The 20239-nt window shown below is 52.0% G+C and overlaps 1 protein-coding gene across 1 annotated transcript in view; it reads right to left on the bottom strand.

The window, feature by feature from the left end:
* Positions 1–20239, bottom strand: part of WNT7A (Wnt family member 7A) — a 63062-nt gene that overhangs the window by 23155 nt on the left and 19668 nt on the right. Inside the window, exon 3 of the mRNA XM_047781876.1 lies at positions 18418–18689. Coding sequence (XP_047637832.1) covers positions 18418–18689 — 272 coding nt within the window. The remainder of the gene's footprint in view (positions 1–18417; positions 18690–20239) is intronic.

The raw sequence follows: 20239 nt of genomic DNA, 5'->3' as shown, positions 1-20239 counted from the left end.
CTTCCAAATAACTATCCATTCGTCCATCCATCCAGCTGTTCATCCAACCATCTTTCCAAATGCTTCCTATCTATCTACACTTTCAAAAGCTATCTACCCATCCACATATCCATCCATCCAACCATTTTCTAATATCCACCTCATCATAAATTTGTTCATCCATCCATCCGTCCTACCAATCATCCATATAACCATTCATCCAACCATCCTTCCAAATGCTTCCTATCTATCTACGCTTCCAAACATCTATCCATCCATCCACACATCCACATAGCCATCATCCAATCATTTTCTAATATCTATCCACTTGATCATAAATTTGCTCATCCATCCATCTAGCCATCCATCCAACCATCCATCCATATTCTATTGTCTATCAATGTAATCACACATCTGTCCATCAATCCATATAACCATTCATCTAATCATCCTTCCACATATTATCTATCATCTGTATGTCCATCTACCTATCCACATATCCATGTTCCCAACCACTCAGCCAGCCACCCATCAAAACCAACCCCAGATGGAGGACTTCCCATCCTGAAGTCTCCTAGTCCCCTGCCCTCTCCTTTACCAAATTCAGCTCATGCTGTCATGACTATATGCAGTAACTCATCCTTTCCTTCTGTTATTAGGATGTGAATACCTCAAAAGCAGACCATCTTATCTCTGATTTCCAGTGCCTAACAGAGGGTTGACATCTAGTAGATGTATGTCAGTGAATGTCTGCTGAATGGCTATATTTTTCCATTCCCCTTATTTACTTGTTTTGCATTTTCTATTAGCTCCCTGATGATAGGGGCCATTTTTTAGTCATCTGCTGGTTTCTAAAATTTTGCACCTGACACAAAGAAGACATGTTATAAATACTTAATGAGTGAGTGAATGCACAAAAGAGAAGAACTAAAGCAAGATTAGAGACTCTGGAGCCAGACTTCCTGGATTCAGATCCTGGCTCTTTATTTTATTCTGTTTTTTGCTGTGTGACCTTGGATGGGTTAATGAACCCCTGTGTGCCTTAGTGTCTTCATTTGTAAAAGGAAGATAATAGTACTTACTTCACTCATGAGAATTATATGAGTGTGTGTGTGTATGGAGAGAGAGATAGGGAGGGAGAGAGGGAAGGGTGGGGTGGGGGAGAGAATTTAGAATACTGCCTGGAGTAAGATAAGGGCTACACAGTTATTTAAAAATAAAATCTCTGGAAGAATTAACATTGTTAAAATGGCCATACTACTCCAAGCAATCTACAGTCTTAATGTGATTCCCATCAAATTACCCATGACATTATTCACAGACCAAGAACAAATAATTCTATAACTTATAGGGAACCACAGAAGATCCAGAATTAACAAAGCAATCCTGAGGAAAAAAAAAAAAAAAAAAGCAGGAGGCATAACCCTCAGACTTCAGACAATACCTGAAAGCTAGAGTAATCAAAATAGCATGGTAGTGACAAAAAACATACGGATCAATGGAACAGAATAGAGGGCCCAGAAATAAACCCATATATCTATGGTCAATTAATCTTTGACAAAGGAGGAAAGAATATACAATGGGAAAAAGACAGTCTCTTCAGCAAGTGGTGCTGGGAAAACTGGACAGCTGCATATTAATCAATGAACTTAAAACACACCCTCACACCATGCACAAAATACACTCAAAAAGGCTTAAAGACTTAAACATAAGACATGACACCATAAAACTCCTAGAAGAGAATGTAGGCAAAACATTCTCTGCCATATATTGTACTAATGTTTTCTCAGGTCATTCTGCCAAGGCAACAGAGATAAAAGCAAGAATAAACAAATGGGATCTAATCAAAGTTACAAGATTTTGCATAGCAAAGAAAACCATAAACAGAACAAAAAGTCAACCTACTGAATGGGAAAAAATATTTGCAAATGATGCAACAGACAAGGGCTTAATCTCCAAAATATACAAACAGCTCATACAATTCAACAACAACAACAAAACAACCCAATGGAAAAATGGGCAGAAGAACTAAACAGACATTCCTCCAAAGAGGACACACAGGTGGCCAACAGACACATGACAAGATGCTCATCACTAATTATTAGAGCAATGCAAATCAACACTACAATGAGGTACCACCTCATAGCAGTCAGAATGGTCATTATTAAAAAGTCTATAAATAACAAATGCTAGAGAGGGTGTGGGGAAAAAAGGGAATCTTCCTACACTGTTGGAGGGAATGTAAGTTGGTGTAGCCACTATGAAAAACAGTATGTGGTTCCTGAAAACACTAAAAATAGAGTTGCCATATGATCCAGCAATCATACTCCTGGGCATATATCCAGACAAAACTATAATTTAAAAATATTCATGCACCCCTATGTTTACAGATGCACTATTCACAATTGCCAAGACACGGAAGCACCCAAAATGTCTATCAACAGATGAATGGATGAAAGAGATGTGGTATACATACACAATGGAATACTACTGAGCCATAAAAAGAACAAAATGTCATCTGTAGCAACATGGATGGAACTAGAGATGATCGTACTAAGTGAAGTCAGACAGAGAAAGATGAACACCGTATAATATCACTCATGTGGAATCTAGAATATAACACAAATGAACTTATCTATAAAATAGAAACAGACTCACAGACATAGAGAACAGACTTGGGGCTGCCAAGGGGGAGAGGGGGTGGGGAGAGATGGACTGGGAGTTTGGGGTTAGTAGATGCAAATTATTCTACATAGGATAGATAACAAGGTCCTACGGTATGGCACAGGGACCTATAGTCAATATCCTGTGATAAACCATCATGGAAAAGAATATAAAAAAAGAACACACACACACATATATATAACTGAATCACTTTTCTGTACAAAAGAAATTAACATAACATTGTAAATCGAATATACTTTGATAAAAATATAAATAAATTCAAAAATCAAATCTCTATTTACCAGTGGCCCATTGGGACAAATATTGAAGACACATCCCTGGAGTTCAAAGAAGAGAAGAAGCTTTGCTCTGAGCCTAGACTGTCTCCACAGAAGCCTCCTGCAGAGCATAGTTTTTTCCCAGCCACATTGGGATCATTTGGCCAATTACCAATATCATGTCACATGGTTGTGACTGCTACATAGAAAAAGAAAATATGATGAGGACGGAAGTGGTGAAGCAGAAGGAGGGCAATTTCAAAGAGAGTGGTCAGGAGAGACCTTCTTAAGAAGGTGATATTGAGCAAAGACTTGAGGTGGGGGGGTGGTGAGTGTCTGGCTGGAGAACGTTCCAGGCAGAGCGAACAGCAAGTGCAAAGGCCCTGAGGCAGGGACATATTCAGTGTGCTTGAAAAACCGTGTAGGTAGAACAGAGTGAGCAGAGGAGAAGTAGATGAGGTCAGAAGGTCACATGAAGAGCCTGGCCAGCCTCTGGGAAGATTTTGGCTTCTGCTCTGGGTCAGGTGGGAGCTGTTGCGAGGCTATGAGTGGGGAGGGGATTTAACTTACATCTGAAACGGCTGCAGGGGGCCGAGGTGGGAACAGGGAGACAGGTAGTGAGGCTCTTATGTACTCCAGGTAGGAGAGGATGGGCTCAGGGGATTCTAGATAGATATTTTAGGCAGAGCCCACAGGCTGGCTGTGGGTGTGGAAGGAGGCGTCAGGACAAACAAGGGTCTCAGGCTGGACAACTGGGAGGACCAAGCTGCTAGTTCCCAAACCAGGTCAAGGGTAGGGGTGTCTATGGAGGGAGGATCAGCAGGGAGCTATATTCAATATCCTGTGATAGAGCTGCCCTATGATCCAGCAATTACACTCCTGGGCAGGTGGCACTCCTCGGCCAGCTGACCGCCTGGAGCAGGGACGGGGAGGCAGCTGGATGCACAGGGCTTGAGTGTGGATGGGCAGTCTGGGACTTGACTTGACAGATAGCTCTGCAGGTCCCAGGATGTAGCACATGCTTGGCACCTGTAGCATGGGCTGAAAAGGACACAGCCATGGCTCTCTCCACAGGTGGCAGCTCAGACATTCCTGAGAGGCCCAGGTGGACCTCACCAGTCACGGAGCGTAGAGAGCCAATGTGGGGTCGTCCCCTGGTGACCCCCCTCTGTCTAGTGAAGTGACTAATCTCAACTCCAGGACCTCCCCTTCTCCCCCAGGCCTCCTAGTAGACTTCACAACTGGTACATGGGAAACACAGAGCTTTAGTGCTAGAAAGACCCTTAGGAATAGAATACAGGAATTAGAACCTCATTGTGGCTTTAAAACACCTGCTACTCCTACGGCCGCTGGTAACAGTACTGACAACATTCATAAGGGCAGCTGCTGCCTTCTGAGCACTTAGTATGTGTGGGACTCGGCTCTTCCAGACATGAGCCCATCAACCTGACTGGCGGCGAAGAGAAGTGCAATTATCATGGCCTTTCTCCCTGGGGAAACTAAGGCTTGGTCACGCAGCAAAAAGATGGCAAAGTCAGGGTTCTTCTGGCCAGGTTCCTCAGCTATGTCATTCCCACCTCCCAGCAAAGAACAAAAGCCTGACATCCCTCTTGAGTCAAGAGCACCGTGTGGCTGGGAGCCCCAACCCGCCCCCACCCAGGATGCTACAGCCCAGGAGGGAACAGCCCCACAGATCTGCCACCTGGTCAGGGCCTCAGGCACATCGCCTGCAAAATGGGCACACCTAAACCACACACTTGGAGGAATGTTGTGAAACTTGGCCAAGGAACAGAAATGGCTTTGCAAATTAGGAAGTGTTTTACAGGAGTTCCCGTGGCGGAGCAGAAACGAACACGACTAGGAACCGTGAGGTTGTGGGTTCGATCCCTGACCTCGCTCAGTGGGTTAAGGATCCGACGTTGCCTTGACTGTGGTGTAGGTCGCAGACACAGCTTGGATCTAGCGTTGCTGTGGCTGTGGCTTTGGCCAGCAGCTGTAGCTCCGATTAGACCCTTGGCCTGGGAACCTCCATATGCTGCCGGTGAGGCCCTAAAAGGACTAAAGACAAAAAAAAAAAAAAAAAAAAAAGGAAGTGTTTTACAGAAGTTGTTAGAATGATTATTATTTCAAAATGCTACCAATCCTTCCAGGTCTAAAATAGACACTCACAGGACTGAAGACGAAAAAGAGGTGCGTGGGTGGCAGAGGCGGGAGGTGGGAGGGAATCCTGGCTCGGAGGTTTTCTACCTGGGCAGCCTCAGCACACCACGTAAGCACCCTGTACCTCGGTCCCGGGTCTGTAAAATGGGAAGAATGACACCTGCCCAGGCAATGGTTCATGGATAGCGGAGCACAGGGTGTGTCAGGCGCTGGGAGAGGCACAGGGCAGGGGAGGGCTGGTCTTTCCCAGCTGACACCCCTGGCCCGTGGTCTGCCCCTTCCACAATGCCCCAGGGGGAGGCCCTGAGATCAGGTGAGCCCTGGTTCGGCTGCAGCAGGAACTGCCCGGGAGCCTGGACCCTGCTCAAGCCTGGCCTGGCCCTCCACTGCCCATCTGTGGAGTTAAGGCCCCCCAAGGCTGTCAGACCAATGAAACAGATTAACTCCTACAGACGGAGCACTGGCTGTGTGTCTCGAACACACACTGCAAGGTAAAGATTTGAGGAAACCCCTCTGTTAGCCAAGAAGGCCTTTTGTGGGACATGACAGCACCTGGATATCTCCTCAAAGGACACGCCAGTGTTCAGGATTAGGGCAAGAGACACTGCCGCCCTGGTGCCAATTCCTCCTCCCTTTCCTGGGCCACTCCTGACCCCACCGCCTGCCCCCCACCCTGGGCTCCCCCTCCCCTGTCTGGGCAGATTTGATAACACCCGAGAGTCCCACTGCCTGTCCTGAGGACAAAGGCGACCATTGTCCACAGTGGGCGCCTTTTGACTTGGTCTCACCGCAGTGTAACCGAGCCCCCTCGGCTTCACCTCACTTGGGAGGCCTCTGGGGGCCTCATCATGCCGCCCCCTCCCACCTCGGCCGGTTTCAAATGCGCCCCCTCAGACGGGCCAGCACCACACTGGGCATTCCTTCCAAGAGAATTGAGATGGCCACTATTTGAGCCTCCCTGGGGCTGGCAGGGGGCCTCCAACCACCTACCAGACCTTTCCAGGTCTCCTGAGTCATCGCACCAAGGTCTGAGCCCAGCACTGCAATGACCAGCCAGTCCACTGGCCCCTCCTGCAGCGATGGAATTAACAGGGGAGCCACGCACCACGTGGATACACAACACTTGAAATGTGGACTGAAGGGTTAATCTTATTGATTTATAATCACTATAAATAGCCACGTGCGGCCTGTGGCAACCAAATAGGACAGCAGCTTAAGCACTTTAAATTCATTTCATCATTTAATCCTCACAATACTCTATGAAGCTAGCATTGTCCATGTTTTACAGATGGAGAAACTGTGGTACAGAAAAGTGACTTAACATACCCAAGGCCACTCAGCTCAGGAGCAGGCAAGCCAGGGATGGTCTCCAGGGCCCACCTCCCAGCCTGGGACAAGCCATTCTCAGCCCACCCACCTTGTACTCAGGAAGGCAGAGAACAGGCACTTCCAACCCCCCAGCCTGCCAGTCCTCTAAGGGCCCCTTCCGGACACCAGCCTTGCGTTCACATCCCCCACATAGCTAAGAGCACCTACTGTGCCCAGCTCCAGACTGGGCTCCAGGAGATGCCAAGGTATGTCACACCTGCCTGGAAGGACAAGGAGAATCTGGCAGGGGGAGAGGATGTGGGTCCCCAGCTGTCTTCCCGACGCTGAGCACACCCAGACGCCCCATGATGACAGGAGGAGTGCCAGGTCCCTGCACAGGCATGGACACTCTGGGGCAGCTCCTTGTCCAGTCCCACCCAGACCCACCATGAAGGTCCAGGACCACCTCCTGCTGGGGAGGGGCCGTGTGCAGAACCCTCTGCTCCATACAGCCAAGCTCCGTCCTGGCCCAAAAGAATCTCCTCACAGACAAGACTGGCCCAAGGACTGTTCCAGGGCCACAGTGACCAGAAGGGGACAGGACAAACAGTGCCTGAATAATCTACATGCCCGAACCACCAGATCCTGGGGTCTTTGGGGGCTGGAGACCCGAGTTCCCAAATCTTAAGACATCTTGGAATTATGAGATGTGCAAATGGGGGGTGGGGTGGGGATAAACACATCTGAGTCCAAAAAGCCCTGGGGTTCAGAGGTAAAGAACTGAGTCTGGAGACAGACTGCCAGCTGTGTGGCCTTGAGCAAGTCTCTGTACCTCTCTGCACCTCCATTTTCCATCAGTAACACGGAGAGAGCGACAGAGAAGGTCAACTCACAGTACTCGCGGGGATTTCATCAGGATGTACACTTCAAGCCCCAACACACAATCTAGTGTCTAGATTCTCCCAGCAAACAGGCACCTGCCCCCCGGCTAATTCCGCCTTCTCATCAGGGCTTCAACCTGCGTCTCCGTACATCCCTCCACCCAAGGTCCGGGTCCTGCCTGCCACCTTCCCACTCCCCAGTGTCCAGACCTTCACTGACTGGGAAACAGTGACAGTCCCTGAGGTTGCCCGCTGCAGCCCGAGTTCCTCCTCCCAGGCCAGGGTGTCCAGCAACCTCCTCTGGGCCCACCCCAGGCTGCCCACGTCCACCCAGGTTCCCACGAGGAGGGGGTTCCAGCAGCCCAGAGCAATGTGGGGGGCTGAGGACTAGACTTCTTGGAGCTGGGGGCCCACAGACCTGTTCCTGCCCCGCCCCTGCTCTCCACTCCCATAGCCCCCATCGCATCCCCTCCCTTCCCCAGCACGGGCCACTGCTATCACCTCAGCATCACCCACTGGACCTGGCTGGGCCCTGCCCTCGCTGCATCATTGGAGAAAACTGGAAAGACCTCAGCCCTGAGACTGAGCTGGTTCCACTCCAGTGCTACTCAGCGGCTTCTACTCCAGACCTGCCCAGCTCCTCTTTGCGGTCTGCGCAGCCCAGCCGGGCATCCCGCGGGCTGTTCCCAGTGGACCTCCCAGCCCCACCTGCCTCTGCCCTCCTAGGAGTTGGGCGAGTTTGAACTGGGTACCCGATCTGGGTGCGAATCCTGCCCCCCCCCCCCCCCGCCAGCTCTCTTGGTGTGTGTGTGGCCTTGGCTGGGGCCCTCTTCAGTGGCGTCGGTCTTTCATCTATTCAATGGGCCCAAGGAAGGGAGTATCCGGTTCTGAAATGGTTCTGCAGTTCTCAGTACCATCTGCAGACCACTCGCCTCCACAGGGCGGCCAGGGCCAGGTAGGGTTGCCAGGGCTGGGCTCACGATAGACAGAAAATGAACCTCGACATGGATGCACTTAGAAATTACAATGCTAAGTGAAGTTAATCAGACACAAACGTTGTATGCTATCACTTATATGTGGAATCTAAAAAAAAGGATACAATGGACCTCTTTGCAGAACAGATACTGACTCACTTTGAAAAACATATGCTTACCAAAGGGGACAGGTTTGGGGGAGGGATGGCCTGGGGGTTTGGGAGGGAAATGCTCTAAAATTAGGTTGTGATGATGGTTGTATAACTATAAATATAATAAAATTCATTGAATTAAAAAATTAAATTTAAAAAAAGAATGTTGCCTAAACTTCATACCTCACACAAAATTTAACTCAAAGTGTATCATGGGAGTTCCCTGGTGACCTAGTGGTTAGGATTCAGAGTTGTCACTGCTGTGGCTCAGTTTTAATCCCTGACCAGGAACTTCTGCATGCCATGGACTTGGCCAAAACACAACAGCAAAAAACCAAATATAATAACAATAAAACCACATCATACACTTTAATGTAAAATGCAAAATTATAAAACTTTTAGGAGAAAATTCAATTTGGGAATTAGGGTGAGGCAAGGAGTTCGTTTTGTTCTGTATTTTTGTTGTTGTTGTTGTTTTTAGGGCTGCGCCCTCAGCATATGGAAGTTCCCTGGCTAGGGGTCCAATTAAAGCTGCAGCTGATGGCCTACACTAAAGCCAGAGCAACACCTATGCTGCAGCATGCAGCAATGCCAGATCCTTAACCCACTGAGCAAGGCCAGGGATTGAACCTGCATCCTCATGGATACTAGTGGTGTTCTTAACCTGCTGAGTCACCACAGGAACTTCCAAACACATTTTTAAAATAAATTTTAAAAAGAAATAAACCTTAGTTGATTTTAAACTAATTAATTAAAAAAAAAAGGATGGACTTAAGTGTAAGATGTAAAATGACAAAGCTTTTTGAAAAAGAAAAAAAAAAAGTAGGGGAAAATCTTCAGAACCAAAAGCTCAGCAAAGATTTCTTAGCACAAAATCACTATCCAGAAAAGGAAGATTTGATAAATTGGACCTTATCAAAGTTGAAAATTTTTGCTCTGCAAAAATCTCAAGAGGAGAAAAAAGCAAGCTATAATTGGAGGGAAAACCCTGCAAACCAGGTGTCTGACAGAAAACTAGCATCTAGAACATACACAGGAATTTCAAAACTCAACAGTAAAACCCAAATTTACTTAGGAGTTCCTGCTGTGGTGCAATGGGATTGGCGATTTCTCTCCAGCACCAGGACGCACGTTCAGTCCCCAGAGCAGTGCAGTGGGTTGAAGTATCTGGTGTTGCCACAGCTGTGGCATAGGTTGCAACTGCGGCTTGGATCTGATCCCTAGCCTGAGATCTCCATATGCCTCAGGACAGCCAAAAAAGAAAGAAAAGAAAAACCTACTCAGAAAGTGGACATGAGACATGAACAGACATTGTGCTGAAAAGGATGTGTGGCTGGCAAATTCACACACGGGAAGATGGCCCACATCACGAGCTGTTAGGGCAGGGGTCATGGTGAGACTGGCACACACCTCTCAGAAGGGCAACACTAAACAACAGTGACAACCGGATGCTGGAGAGGATACAGAAAAACTAGATCCTGTGTATACTGCTTGTGGGAATATAAAATGGCACAGCCACACTGGAAAAGTCTGCACTTTCGTACAAAGCTAAACACACAACTACTGTACAATCCAACCTTACACACTTGGGCATCTACCCCCAAGAGATGGAACCTCATGTCCACACTAAAACCTGTGCATGAATGTCCACAGCAGCCTTATTTGTAATAGCCTTGAACTGGAAACAACCCAGACGTCCTTTAGCAGGTGACTGGTCAGAGAGACAGGGGCACATGGATACCATGGAACTCAGCTCAGTACTAAAAAGGAGCTGGCTAGGAGTTGCTGTCATGGCTCAGCGAAAATGAATCTGACTGGTATCCATGAGGACAAAAGTTTGATCCCTGACCTTACTCAGTGGGTTAAGGACCTGGCGTTGCCGTGAGCTGTGGTGTAGGTCACAGACGCGGCTTGGATCTGGTGTGGCTGTGGCGTAGGCTGGCAGCTGCAGCTCCGATTCACCTCTTAGCCTGGGAGCCTCCATATGCCATGGGTGCGGCCTTAAAAGATAAAATAAATAAATAAAAATAAAAATAATTAAAAAGGAGCAGACTATTCAGAAATGCAACGAAGTGAGTTGACGGGACTATGCTGAGTAGAAAAAGCCAGCCTCAAAGGTTACATACTGCACAATTCCATTTCTCTAACACTCTCAAGATGATAAAATTGTGGAAGTGGAGAGCAGACGAGTGGCTGCCAGGGATGGACAGGGAAGGAGGAAATCAGCTCCAATGGTGGCACAGAGGTTCTGTGTTCTGAGTCGTCCTGTGTTCAAAGCCAGAGCTGTCTGGGACCATGAACTACGGCTTCAAGAGCTGTCAGGAAAAACTGGGCAAAGGGCACACAGGATCCCTCTGAATTCTCCCACCTACATCAACCATATCTCCACTTCACAAGTTTAATTTAAAATTGCACGAAACTAGTTCCTGTCATGGCTCAGTGGAAACAAATCCGACTAAGAACCATGAGGTTGAGGGTTCAATCCCTGGCCTTGCTCAGTGGGTTAAGGATCCGGTGTTGCTGTGAGCTATAGTGTAGGTCGCAGACACAACTCGGATCTGGTGTTGCTGTGGCTCTGGCGCAGGCCAGCAGTTGCAGCTCCGATGAGACCCCTAGCCTGGGAACCTCCATATGCCGCGGGTGCGGCCCTAAAAGGACAAAAGACGAAAATTAAATAAAATTGCAAGAAACTCCTTTCAGTCTTGAGATGAACAATGAATACATTGCTGCCATAAGTTTGCCTCACACAATATTTGGGGCATACTTGTATTGAAAAGCATTCATCATCTCAAATGTAAGCTGGGAGTCTTGTTTTTTACCTGGCAACCCCTACTCTCAGGAAATTCCCCCAGGTAAGAGGAGACACCTGTCATGCATTCAGTCACTCAACAACTATTTTCTGAGCACATAGTCTGTGCCATGCACTGTTGTAGGCACAGAGGATACAGCTGTAAACTCATGCATGCCCCCCACCAACCTCATGGGGCTGACAATGTAGCAGGAGGAGACAGTAAATAGAGACATAAAGAGCTGTGTAAATAACATAATTTCATATGGCGGTAAGTCATATAGAAAATAAACAACAAAAAAAATTAAAAATAAAAAAAAGGAGTTCCCATCATGGCGCAGTGGAAATGAATCTGACTAGGAACCATCAGGTTGCAGGTTTGATCCCTGGCCTTGCTCAGTAGGTTAAGGATCCAGTGTTGCCATGAGCTGTGGTGTAGGTCGCAGACGTGGCTCAGTTCTGGCATTGCTGTGGCTGCGGCTATAGTCAGCAGCTATAGTTCCAATTGGACCCCTAGCCTGGGAACCTCCATATGCTGTGAGTGTGGCCTTAAAAAGACAAAAAGACAATTCAAAAAAAAAAAAAAAAAGGCGGCATGGTGTACAGAGAGAGCGACATGGTTATAGGGGAGGAAAGTCAGGGAGGGCTTCCCTGGGGAGGGGGCCTCTGAGAAGAGACCTGAAGAATAGAAGGAACCAGTTATGCAAACATTTGAGGGAAGGGCATTCCAGACGGGGAAATAGCAGGTGCATAGGCCCTGGGGCAGGAACAAGTTTGACTCCAGGAGTGTGTGGTTGGTGTCCAGTGGGATCCAAGAACCTTGTAGCCCCCAACACACATGTCAGAACTACAGGACCCTTCTGAGACATAAGGTCCCATCATACAAGAAACTAAGGCCCTGGAGGGCCGGGATGTACCTGAGGCCACCCTGTCCAAGTCCCTCAAGTTCTAGCTGGAAGCCTTTCCCTCTGGGAAGGGAAGAACCCACATGCACACCTGACCTGGAGGGGAACAGAGGGCCCGCAGCCCGTGGAGGCCTTCTCACAGGCGGGGCCTGCTTCCTCAGGCCCTCAACGTGCCACTGCTGACCACTCTATCTGGTCAGCTATGCAAGTGGCCCTCAGGACAGCAGAGAGGAGCATAGCTGAGCAAGCCTTATCTGGGCCCCGCCCCAGCTGCCAGAGGCCAGGTCCCTGGTGTCCCCTGACTCACAGGTCTGCCTACAGCCAGGGCAGGGTGGGAATCCAGCTCCTAGCAGCGCCCGGACCAGACGGGGCAGGGCAGGAAGGGACAGGACCAGCGCCCTCCGTGCGCAGAGGCTGGGCAGGCACTGGGAGGTGACTTCTCACTCGGTGGAATTCCAAGCCCCTGAGCTCACCTCCCTTGGAGCAAGCGGCACATTCCAGCAGGGGCCAGCCCCGTCCCAGCTGGGCCCCCATCCCCAAGGCTGCCTCTCTGGGGAGCAGTCACCACGCTCCCAGGAGGCGGTTGCGGCAGGCCCTCCCTCCCAGGGGCCCCCCGAGTTCCCAGCACACTTCACCCCCAGTGAACAGCCAGACCTCAATGGCATGCCAAGCCCAGTGCAGTATCATCAGAGAAGGGTGGAGAGGTCGGCCCCCTGCACCCTGCCTGGCCTGGCTTCAGGAGCCCCGATGCATCAGAGGCCGACTCAGAGCACAGTGCTCAGGATGCATCCAGAAGGGCCCACCTCCCCCTCTGCTCTTCTGCTTCCTCAGCCCTCTTGTCCTACTGTCCATTTCTCCAGGGCTGTGCCCAGCTCCAGGCTTTCCCACAAGAATCTTCCTGCTGGGCAATCCTGCCAAATGCCTCCTGTTGGTGGCTGCCAGGAAGTGGCTCCAAGTGACTTCTGTGCAGGCCCCAGTGGCCCCTGGCATGTCCATCTGCTGCCTCAAAGCACCCTAGCCATCATCTCCCCTCCAGTCTAGTGAGGCATGGTGCCTACCTAGCCACCCCAAATTCCACCCAAAGGGGGTCCCGTCGCTTCTGCTCCCTGAAGAGCCATCCCTCCCGCCCACTCATGTCCCCAGCTAGACTGAGGCACCAGCTGCCATCCTGCCTCCTGCACTCTGTTCTCAACTTCGTCCCAGAGAGGGCCAGACCTGCCCATGGCATGCCCCTTCCAGAGCCTCCTCAGGAACTGCCAGCATAAGGGGGAAGCCTACTCCTGGGCTGGGCACTCCAGGCCCTGCATTTGGCCCCAGCCCCTCTGCAGCTTTACCACCCATTATCCCCTTCTTCCCAGATACACAGGGTCCGCCCCCACCTGAACAGGCTTCTTAGGACTTCAGGCTTTTATTTATGCTGTTACTTCTTGCTGAACTCCCTCTCTCCCCATTGCCTTGTCTACCCAGAGGACTCCTATTTATCCCTCAAAACCCTCCTAGTGAGGAGCCCCCTCCACTTGCCTCTAGAGGTGTCCTGACTTCTCCAAGAAGGAGCTGTTCCCTGTTCTGAGCTCTTGCGCACCCTCTGCCTGGCCTTTCTGCTGTGGTTTATGGCCCTGAATCCGCATTTTTGCTCCTCTCACCTGCCTCCCTCACTAGGCTGAGCGCCTTGAGGGGAAGAGGGTGTGAAGTTCACACCCAAAAGGTTGGAAAGAAATGATGCAAAGGCACAAAGATCCTGCTGTCCTGAGATTTCACCCCCTGATTCGGAAACCTTTCTCCCTCCCCACCAAAGACCCTGGTTCTAGACCGCATGGATGAGGGTGGAAAACATCCTACAATCCCAACCTGCACACTCTGTGATTTCAATTCCTAAATAATGGCCCTCAGATTCCAATAGAGAGTATGGTTCTAGAATCACCTCCCCAGAGATCTATTGGCTCTCCTGGTTCTGTCTTCTAACCTAACAACTCTGATTTGACACCACAGACCACACAATTGCAGGAGCCAGCACCAAACGCATGGGACAACCGTGGCGCCAGGTATCCCACCCCAAGCCTTGCAGCCCCATCTTCAGGGAAGAGCCTGGCTCTGCCTGGGGCCAGACCCAAATGGAGATCTGTGAGGGCAGAGACCCTCCCCAGCCGTTCCTTCCTGTTGGCCAGCAGAGGCCATGGGTTCCCCCGCAGCCCCAGGGGCTGCCTGGAGGATAGGCCCTGGGTCTCCCCTCAGTGGGTCTGCCACCACCCCGCCCTGGGATGCACACTCCCTCCCCAACCCCTCTCCACCCTTTCTCTTGCACCAGCTGCCAACAAGCCCCAGAGCCTGAGGTCAGGTTGGGTCTTGTCTCCTCGCGGCAGGAGGAGGGAGCCAGTGATAAATGCATCTGTGCTCCCTTCCAGGATGTGTAGCCAGGAGCAGCTGCAGGCTGGTTCCAACTTCACTGCGTGTGGGACACATGGAAGCCTGCGGTGGGAAGAGGTTCTGGGACAGGGTCTCATGTCCCTGAATAAATGGCAGGCTGCAGGATGCCGGGGGTCTCCCACGTGTGCTCTCATCTGGCCCTGACTGGCATCCAGAATAAACTGAGGATCACAGACCCATCTGATAGATGACAAAACTGACACCCTGAAAGGGATGGAGCCCAAAGCTGATGTACACTGACCCTTACACATGTGCCCCCCCACTCCCCAGCCCCAGCTAGACAACTGTCCTGCCCCTAATCACTTGTATACCTGTCTGGGCCCTTGGGTACCCCATGGCAGGGAGTGAGGGGCTAGGCTGGAAGACCACCTTTCTACTGTGCTCTGGCTGAGTGGAGTGGCCACTGCCCCGGGCAGTTGAAGGCCAGCCAGGACTCTCTTTGGGCCTCTGTATATACCTCCGCACCACAAAGGGGCTGGACTGGTGGTTCATCAGGCCTTTCTTGCGCACACGGGGAGCCCCAAATTCTACCTTTTGGCTCTGGAAAACACACAGTGCCTGGTTGAACTGCTGTTCCAGGAAGCCACCCTCAAGGTCCTCTTGAACCAGTGAGGCTGGGCGGGGGACAGGTGTGGGGCAGGGCCCTCCCCCTGGGCTGGGAAAACCATTCTATCTCAGAAGTATCAAGTCAGGGCAAACCCACACTCCACCAAGATGTCCAGAACCTGTTCCTGACCCTGCCCAAGGCCTCACTCTGTTCTGTGACTTGCCCTGTCTCCCCTGCTCCAGAACTACCAGCAGCTCCCCAGTGACTGGCGGATACTTAACCATTCACTTCATACAGACAGAAAGCGCCTCTGGATGTCAGGCCCCGGGGTGCAGCTGTGAACACATGCAAGAAGTCTCTGCCCTCATCAAGCTCATGATCTAAAGTAGGGAGAAGCCCTCAGAATGGGGCACCATCTGGGAAAGGCTGGAAGGTGTTGAAAGGGAAGGTTGCCTGAGGAAGAGATGCCTGGGCTGGAACTCGAGCAGTTAAGGACAGGGCAGCCCCAGGAGACAACCCACAGCTTTCACCCCCTGGCCTGGCAGGTGACCTTGAGCCCCCTCTCCCCCACCCCCGCCGCTGCTGCTCCCCCTTCAGGGACCCACAGACCAGCCAGCCTGGGCCCCTGAACCTCTGGGCCTCTGGCCACGACTTCTTCACACCAGACCTGGGTGACCTCCATCTCTCCTCTGCCAAGCCAAAACTCACTCCTTTTCTGGGGCCCACCTGCTCCAGGAAGCCCCCTGAGGTTGGTCTTATGACGTCTGATGGCTTCCATCATCTGCCTGGACAGTAGCCATGGCCCTCGCGCCTTTGAAGCTGGTGGCTCAGAAAACCCTCCCCCACCTGATGTGCCCAGGAGCTTCCTGACCCCCAGCTAGGCACCTCACCTTTACTCCCTGGGGCCCGACCAGGTGGCCACACGTGAGGACAGTGAGGAGAGGGAAGCCACCTGTCTTCCTGTTCACTCCCCAGGACAGAGCTTCAGGGCCAGGAGGGAGCCTGGACCTGTGACCTCAGCCCTGAGAAGTGATCTGACCACAGAAAGTGGGAGGAATGAACCGCTGAGCACCCTGGAGGACTGTGCTGCCCGGAGCAGGCACTCCCCGCTGCAGGACTGGCCAGGTAGGGTTGGCAGGGCCTTCATCCCAATGCAGGCCAGGTAAACAGCTGCTCTGTGACTCACTGTGGCCCTGGGAGGCTTTGACACACGGATGTGGCTGGAGGCTGCAGAAGAGGGAGAGGGTACAGGAAGGCAGGGGGAAGGACCTGGCACTTGCCAGGTAGCTGCGCGCCCAGGGCCTCCTCCCTAATGAGGGGTGCGGGCCACCCCAGCCCTGCTCACCAGATAGCTCCCTCCCGAGTGACACCTGGCTCAGTATGCGGCCACGCCCACCTCATGCCAAGCCCTGGGTAAGGGCTCTCCTGCCTCCTCACCTCAGCCTAAGGGCACTCCTGCCAGTTCTGCTTCCCTACCAGGAAGAAATGAGTGACGGAGCCAGGATTTGAACCCAGGTTGTCCACTGCCAGCCCCGCTCAGACCAGCAGCCTGCATCGCACAGAAACCGCCAACCAGAAAGCCAGGCGCCAGCTTCACTCTGCCTTTGCTCAAGGGGCATGTTACTTGGCCACTCTGTGTCTCCACTTCTTCATCTGTAAAATGGGATGACAATGCTCCCATTCACAGGGGTGTCATGAGGATTAGTGAGCTGACACGTCCGGAGCTAGAGGCCTGCTGGACCAGGAATGTACTCGAGCCAGACAAGATCACCTATGGGCAGGTGGGCCACCCTCAGACAGCTTGTGGATTTCTGAGCCCCTACAGTAATTTTTTTTCTTTTCACATAAACATGCACATTTTTTTTTTTTTTTTAACAGCCGTACCTCTAGCAAGCATACTGACATTCCTAGGCTAGGTGTCAAATTGGAGTTGCAGCAACAGGCCTACATCACAGACACAGCAACACAGGATCTGAGCCACATCTGCACCCTGCACAGCAGCTTGTGTCAACGTCGGATTCTTAACCCACTGAGTAAGGCCAAGGATAGAACCTCCATCCTCATGGACACTATGCTGGGTTCTTAACCCACTGAGCCACATCGGAAACTCCTCCCATTTATATTTTTAAAGAGTTACTGGTGACTACCAATTTTAAATGCCAACACCTAAAAAATGAAGTGCATATGCATGAAAATCCGAGTCTAAAATCAGAGGATACAGCCACCCTGGGCCTCAATACACTGGAGCTAGGTTGGGGGCCCCCGGCATGGGGTCTGTGTTCCCCAACTCACTACAGCCCTATGCAGTGTCCTCCTTTTTTGTCACTGTTGCTCCTGCCTGGCTCCCGAGGCACCCGTGTTTGCAGCCCTCTGCAGTAGCCCCCCTCCACCCCCCCAATAGCTGGCACTGAGCCTTCCCTCCCCATCCTCCCCAGCTCATGGAGCCGACAGCAGACCTTTCCCCTCCCAGGACCTCCTGGGGCTGCGGGCTCCAGACTGGGCTCTGAGCACCTCAGCCCATCCAGGCACTTCCAGAGCCCACTCCCAAGCTCAGGCCTCAGCCCAGGACACCACCTGGGCCAGGGCACTGGCTTGGGTACCTGGAGATGCCTGTTCAAGCTGCCTCTGTTCAAACACAGTACTTCTTAGGACAGGGGTGGGCTCACATCTTCCTGGGTAACTCAATCCAGTTCTCAGTGCACTAGCCAGTCCTCACACTGGCAGGACCAACCCTGCTGGGACACCCCCACCCCATGGGGTCTCACTGCACCCTGTTTGGGCAGGTCCATCTGCTCCCTTGCCTGGGACAGCAGCTCCTTGCAGGATGGCATGTCCAGCCCCCTTTCTAACCCAGCCACCTCCTCCAGAAACATCCCAGGATAGCCCTGACTCTCTTCTGAGCTGAGCCCAGAAGGTGGGAGGACCAGAGAAGGCAGGGAAGAGAGCATGGTCACCTCCATTATTTTGAGTTCCAGATCTTGGTTAAGGTGACCAAGGATAGGTTAACCCTGGCAGCTGCCCCACAGGGATGGCTCCTATTGAACTCACCTCAACCCTTCCCACAATTGGACTGTGTACAGCTGACTTTATGGGCCCACAGATGAGAGTTCACATCCCGTCCCTTTTTCCATCTTGCTGAGTTACATTCAATATGTTTTAACAGAGACTCAATGATTCAACCTCTTTGGTAACTGACAAGCTTCATGCCACACAGAACTCCTGACCAGCAGCAAACCAACAACAGATTCAAGCAGAGCCCTGTGGCCCCTCACCAGAGACCCAATACCAGCCGTTCCAAACAAGCTGTTTTGCAGCATCTCTGCAAGAGCTGCCCGGCTCCCCTCCCTGGCTGCCTACCTTTCGGCCTGCCTCGTTATTGTGTAAGTTCATGAGAGTCCGGGCATTCTGCTTGATCTCCCGGGCATCCACAAAGACCTTGGCGAAGCCGATGCCGTAGCGGATGTCGGCAGAGCAGCCACCCCACTTCCAGCCCTCGTCCCGGTGGTACTGGCCTTGCTTCTCCTTGTCGCAGCCACAGTCGCTCAGGTTGCCCTGGGTGCAGGCAGCAGTGATGGCGTGGGCCACGCCGGCAGCGATGATGGCGTATGTGAAGGCAGCCTCGCGGCTCCCTGTGGGGAGAGGGTGGGAAGACGGGGGTCAGGACCGGAGCATCCCAGGAGGGCACCGGGCCCAGGGTGGAGGGGTGGGGAGGCTGAGTTTGCCATGCAGGATGCACAGAGACTGTTTACACCATGGAAACTCTGTCCTGAGCACCCCTCACACAACGCCTGGTCCCTCCCTGTCACCGAATGCCCTTGGGGAGTTGCCTGGGCAGTGGAGGAGGGAGGCAGGCAGGCCAGCCACCCAGCTCTGGGAGGCCAGATGAAGACACACACACACTGATATGGCCACGGACGCTGCATGTGCATGCATGCGCACACACACACACGCACACAAGCATACACAAAACTCACAGTGCCTGGTGACGAAGTGTAAAACAGCATTTCTTAAACACTCATAATGAACACAGGCTCTGGGGCCAGAGGCCTGGGCTTGAACCTGAGTTTCTGGCTCTGACATTCAGCCACTGACAATCCTTCCTATATCTCAGCGCTGTAAAATGGGGACACAGCGATGGTCCTTTTCTCAAGGGAATGGCAAAGAATGACAAGAGTTTGTCCATGCAAAGCTCTCAACTCTCGACCTGGCTCATGGCACCTGCCTGACACAGCAGATCCTGTGCTCACGGCCTTGCTATGTGTCATGATTGCTGTGTCACCTACCATGTATGGGTCCGTGCCCTTTTCTTCACTGTGGCCCCCTCACTAGACTGTGAGCATCTCCAGGGAAGGCCTGGACCTGTGCCCCAGGGCCTCAGTCTGACCCAGAAGACAAGGGCTTGGAAGGGGAGGAACCTGCAGGCAGAAGGGACAAAGATGGCACTAGGAGGGCAGTAGGGGGTCTGGGAAGCCACTGAGGTATCACTTTTGCATAGGTCTTCCCAGCTGCGTGGACCCAGCCCTGCTCGGAGGCTGGGAACCAACTCTAAGGGCCCTGCAGGATGGTGCTGGGTATCAAGTGGGGTGAAGGGTCCTGAGTGGCTGGGGTGCCAGAGACAGAACCCTGGGTGGGGAGCCGCTCAGGCCTGGTACAATTATGTGCCTCCACCCAGCCTCCCAGCCTCTCTGGGCCCAAGAGTAGTGGCTATTGCACAGGATGGAGATGAACCAAGGCCATAAGTACCGGGCGGCCCTGAGTACCAGGTAGCCAGCAAGTCGGCTTAGAGCCGGGGTGGGTGGGGGTCAGTCAAGCAACTGGAAGGAAGATGCCCCAGGGGTGGAGGAGTGGTCCAGGAGGTTGGGGTCTGAAGCAGCACCTGAGGAGGCAGAGGAAGCAACAACTTCCAAGATGCCTTGAGCCCCGGGTCACTGTGACCCAGAGGCAGGTACATCTTTTTTCACCCACCACTCCTTGCCTTCGAGGTTCCCTCACCTGGGCTGCTAAGATGCAAGTAACCAGCAACCTAGACCCCCAGCCACCTCTCTCCCACCCTGCAGGCACAGAGACCTATATGCCTGCTGGACCAATGGCTTCGCCATGCTGCCCCACGGCCCCGACATTCCATGACAGCCCTGTTAACATAGCTGCTGAGTGCCTGGTTCAAGTCCCAGCTCAGCCA

The sequence above is a fragment of the Phacochoerus africanus genome, chromosome 1 (assembly GCF_016906955.1).
Source record: "Phacochoerus africanus isolate WHEZ1 chromosome 1, ROS_Pafr_v1, whole genome shotgun sequence".
Lineage (NCBI taxonomy): Eukaryota > Metazoa > Chordata > Mammalia > Artiodactyla > Suidae > Phacochoerus > Phacochoerus africanus.
Note: the sequence above shows the minus strand (reverse complement) of the source record. Positions and strands in the feature narration are given on the sequence as shown.